The sequence below is a fragment of the Dendrobates tinctorius genome, unplaced genomic scaffold (genome assembly GCF_039654945.1).
Source record: "Dendrobates tinctorius isolate UK_male_01 unplaced genomic scaffold, ASM3965494v1 ptg000189l, whole genome shotgun sequence".
Taxonomy (NCBI): domain Eukaryota; kingdom Metazoa; phylum Chordata; class Amphibia; order Anura; family Dendrobatidae; genus Dendrobates; species Dendrobates tinctorius.
The window spans coordinates 9,457,282-9,462,500 of record NW_027361856.1 but is presented as its reverse complement, the minus strand read 5'-3'; the positions used below and the strand labels follow the sequence as shown (position 1 = coordinate 9,462,500).

Below are 5,219 nucleotides of genomic sequence, written 5' to 3'. Positions count from 1 at the left end.
GATATATATATATATATATATATATATACACCTGTCCTGTGTATGATGGAGGTGCAGAAATATATGCACCTGTGCTGTGTATAATAGAGGAGTAGCTATATATACATCCCCTTGTACTGTGTATGATGGAGATGTATACATCCCCCTGTACTGTGTATTATGGAGGTGTATACATCCCCCTGTTCTGTGTATGACGGAGGTGTATATATCCCTCTGTACCGTGTATGATGGAGGTCTATAAATCCCCTTGTACTGTGTATGATGGAGGTGTATACATTCCCCTGTACTGTGTATGATGGAGGTGTATACATTCCCCTGTACTGTGTATGATGGAGGTGTATACATTCCCCTGTACTGTGTATGATGGAGGTGTATACATCCCCCTACTGTGTATGATGGAGGTGTATACATCCCCCTGTACTGTGTATTATGGAGGTGTATATATCCCCTTGTACTGTGTATGATGGAGGTGTATACATTCCCCTGTACTGTGTATGATGGAGGTGTATACATCCCCCTGTACTGTGTATGATGGAGGTATATACATCCCCCTGTCCTGTGCATGATGGAAGTGTATATACGTCCCCCTGTACTGTGTACGATGGAGGTGTATATATCCCTCTGTACTGCGTATGATTGAAGTGTATACATCCCCCTATACTGTGTATGATGGAGGTGTATACATCCCCCTGTACTGTGTATGATGGAGGTGTATACATCCCCCTGTACTGTGTATGATGGAAGTGTATACATCCCCCTGTTCTGCGTATGATAGAAGTGTATACATCCTCCTGTACTGTGTACGATGGAGGTGTATATATCCCTCTGTACTGAGTATGATGGAGGTGTATACATCCCCCATTCCTGTGTATGATGGAGGTGTATATATCCCTCTGTATTGTGTATGATTGAGGTGTATACATCCCCCTGTACTGCGTTTGATGGAGGTGTATACATCCCCCTACTGTGTATGATGGAGGTGTATACATCCCCCTTTACTGTGTATTATGGAGGTGTATACATCCCCCATTCCTGTGCATGATGGAGGTGTATACATCCCCCTGTACTGTGTATGATGGAGGTGTATACATCCCCCACTCCTGTGTATGAGGGAGGTGTATATATCCCTCCGTCATGTGTATGAGGGAGGTGTATATATCCCTCCGTCATGTGTATGATGGAGGAGTATACATCCCCCTGTACTGTGTATGATTGAGATGTATACATCCCCCTGTCCTGTGTATGATGGAGGAGTATACATCCCCCTGTCCTGTGTATGATGGAGGTGTATATATCCCTCTGTATTGTGTATGATTGAGGTGTATACATCCCCCTGTACTGCGTTTGATGGAGGTGTATACATCCCCCTACTGTGTATGATGGAGGTGTATACATCCTCCTGTACTGTGTACGATGGAGGTGTATATATCCCTCTGTACTGAGTATGATGGAGGTGTATACATCCCCCATTCCTGTGTATGATGGAGGTGTATATATCCCTCTGTATTGTGTATGATTGAGGTGTATACATCCCCCTGTACTGCGTTTGATGGAGGTGTATACATCCCCCTACTGTGTATGATGGAGGTGTATACATCCCCCTTTACTGTGTATTATGGAGGTGTATACATCCCCCATTCCTGTGCATGATGGAGGTGTATACATCCCCCTGCCCTTTGTATGATTGAGGTGTATACATCCCCCTGTACTGTGTATGATGGAGGTGTATACATCCCCCACTCCTGTGTATGAGGGAGGTGTATATATCCCTCCGTCATGTGTATGAGGGAGGTGTATATATCCCTCCGTCATGTGTATGAGGGAGGTGTATATATCCCTCCGTCATGTGTATGATGGAGGAGTATACATCCCCCTGTCCTGTGTATGATGGAGGTGTATATATCCCTCTGTATTGTGTATGATTGAGGTGTATACATCCCCCTGTACTGCGTTTGATGGAGGTGTATACATCCCCCTACTGTGTATGATGGAGGTGTATACATCCCTCTGTACTGTACATGATGGAGGAGTATACATCCCCCTGTACTGTGTATGATGGAGGTGTATACATCCCCCTACTGTGTATGATGGAGGTGTATACATACCCATTCCTGTGCATGATGGAGGTGTATACATCCCCCTGCCCTGTGTATGATTGAGGTGTATACATCCCCCTGTACTGTGTATGATGGAGGTGTATACATCCCCCAATCCTGTGCATGAGGGAGGTGTATACACCCCTCTGTACTGCGTATGATGGAGATGTATACGTCCCCTTTATTGTGCATGATGGTGATGTATATGTCCCCCTGTACTGTGTGTACACGTATGTTTGGGCCTTAGGCTGGCACTACCCTTCCTGTCAGCCATGTCGCCCGGGTAACGGTCGAGGATTCTGGCTGCAGGAAGATGGAGGATGCAGTTACTATGGTGACAGCACAGTGCTGCAGTCATCGCTCCATATATCCCCTCACACATCTCCCCAACTGAGAAACCTGACAAAATCACAACTACAACCCCATCATTTCCAGTCTGCACTTACACTGATCCGCACCAGAGCATCCATGATGGAGGTGAAAGCTTGCAGCTCGTCCCCTTCTGCCATACTGCTCGCCTGCTGGAGGAGGAAGACGAGGAGGAGAGGAAGGACAAGGAGAGCATGAGCAGTGTGGAGCGGGGGAGGGGAGAGACCACCCCAGCATCATCAGCAACAGTGACAGTTAATACTACTACTACCACCCCCATTCATCATTACCAGACACATATACTACTACCACCTCCATCATCACCAGACATATACTACTACCACCCCATCATCATCACCAGACACATATACTACTACCACCTCCATCATCATCACCAGACACATATACTACTACCACCTCCATCATCACCAGACATATACTACTACCACCCCATCATCATCACCAGACACATCTACTACTACCAACCCCATCATCATCACCAGACATATACTACTACCACCTCCATCATCACCAGACATATACTACTACCACCATAACATTATCACCAGACATATACTACTACCACCCCATCATCATGACTAGACATATACTACTACCACTCCATCATCATCACCAGACACATCTACTACTACCACCTCCATCATCACCAGACACATCTACTACCAACCCATCATCATCACCAGACATCCACTACTACCACCCATTATCATCAGACACATCTACTACTATCACTGCCATCATCATCATACACATCTATTACTACCACCCCATCATCATCACCAGACACATCCACTACTACCAACCCCATCATCATCACCAGTCACATATACTACTACCAACCTCATCATCATCACCAGACACATCTACTACTACTACCCCATCAGAGATTCAAGATTCAAAGATTCAAAGAAGCTTTATTGGCAGGACTAAATACACATTAGTTTTGCCAAAGCAAGTTTACAAAAGGGAATAGGGATAGGGACTGTAGGGATGTTGGGTCGGGGCTGTAGGAAAGGTGGATGGGGCAGATCCAGGATGGGGCTATAGAAGTCCATGGCATAGGGAAGGTGGATGGGGGCATGGGGGCAGATCCAGGATGAGGCTATAGAAGTCCACGCTGGTGATGGGGTATGCGACAGAGCAGGAAGAGACATGTCAGGGATTCATTCTTCTATCCCACTCTCAGTTCCGGTTCGGAACTTTCTGCGCTCTGGCGCCTCCCTTACCCTCTGGTCAGTCGGCGAACTACACCTAGGATATGTAGTAGCCAGAAAGGCTGCCTTGCCGTGTACTGGCTATTGGTCAGTCTACAGTGAGGGCGGTATGTATATCCCCAGTCTCAGGCCGGAAACACACACATAAACCTCCGTTACGTCACTGCCAGGGTCTCCCAAATCCCCCAGAACACTTTGCTGCCACCAGCTCCTCTTTTGGCATTAAAACCATTATCCGGTCAGGAGCCCACCCACAAAACAGCGTAGTTTAGCGCCGAAGATGTGGCGGTTCGTTCATAAAGCAAGGAAAACGAAACTAGTACATTTTATAGATTTACTACAGAAAATATAGGCAGTGTTTACAAAAGTACAGCAGATATTACAAAATGAGACACAATACAGTATATAAAAAACAGAAAATAAAATAGGATTAAGATAAGAACTTACTACAGCTCAGTCACTAGCATGACATGTGGATGAGGGGAGGAGAATCTTCTCAAGGGAAAATGGTACATAAGCACAGCCTCTTACTAGCTGCTTCTCTGGGCAAATGACCCCCCCCTTGTTAGAGCATCTGAGCTTTATACCTTTGCCCAAAACCAAGCGTTTCCCCCCTGGCTGACCTCAAGGGGGGGGGGGGGGGGGCTGGATACGCCCCCTTTAGAAAGTTATTAAAAAAACTTCTGCGGCTCATAGCTCAGGCTGGGGTGCTCACAGAGAGACGACAGGGGTATCATATGTTTGCTTACGAATTTCTCTTTCATTTAAGACCAAACATCATATGTCTATGTATGACTGGGAGGCATATGCCCTTTTCTTGGTTTCTGGTGGACGCAAAAGCTGCAAAACACTGCTGCGTGTAGCTTTAATTATGCCGATCCTGAAAATATAGGTTTTCTGTCTCTGAGCTTATTGTGTGTTTTTAAACTCGATCTGAAATAAACAAAGGAACTAGTGGCAGGAAAACTTTACTTCCTGCCAGCTACTTCCTGCTTGAGCCTGGCAAACCATGATCTCACTTTAAACAAAGCTTGTTTCCCTGAAGGGTGGGGCAAGGGGACATTCCAACAGGGGAAAGAGGGGGGGAGGGAAGCTGCAGCTAAAGGTACTGTCACACTTAGCGATGTACCAGCAATCCCGACCAGCGATATGACGCGGTCAGGATCGCTGGTGCATCGCTAAGTAGTCGCAAGTGAGCTGCCACACAGGCAGATCTCACCAGCGACATAGCAGGGGTCGGGGGTCGCTACTTACCTGTCAGACCAGGCGATCCTGCGTCCTCCCGCCCGGCTCCACGCGTCGCTCGTCTTCTCCACAGGAAGCGCCGCAGGAAGCTGACGACGAGAAGCAGTCCAGGACGTTCTCACGCGATCAGCAATAACCAGCGGGGGAGCCGGTCGGAGGTAAGTATCAGACACAGCGATGTCATATGTTCTTCCCACGTCTGGCTGAAAATGGCAATATAAGTCGCCACATTCCCGGAGGATCTGGTCTACCATTCTCTGAAAGGTTGCAGGGG

At 47.1% G+C, this 5,219-nt stretch overlaps 1 protein-coding gene across 2 annotated transcripts in view; it reads right to left on the bottom strand.

Moving 5' to 3' along the window:
• TRIM46 (tripartite motif containing 46) overlaps positions 1 to 2,671 on the bottom strand; it is a 77,617-nt gene extending 74,946 nt beyond the window's left edge. For both annotated transcript variants that reach the window (XM_073552364.1, XM_073552365.1), the window contains exon 1: positions 2,543 to 2,671. In XM_073552364.1, the coding sequence (XP_073408465.1) occupies positions 2,543 to 2,605 (63 nt within the window). In that variant the 5' untranslated portion in view covers positions 2,606 to 2,671. The remainder of the gene's footprint in view (positions 1 to 2,542) is intronic.
• Positions 2,672 to 5,219: the final 2,548 nt, after the last annotated feature.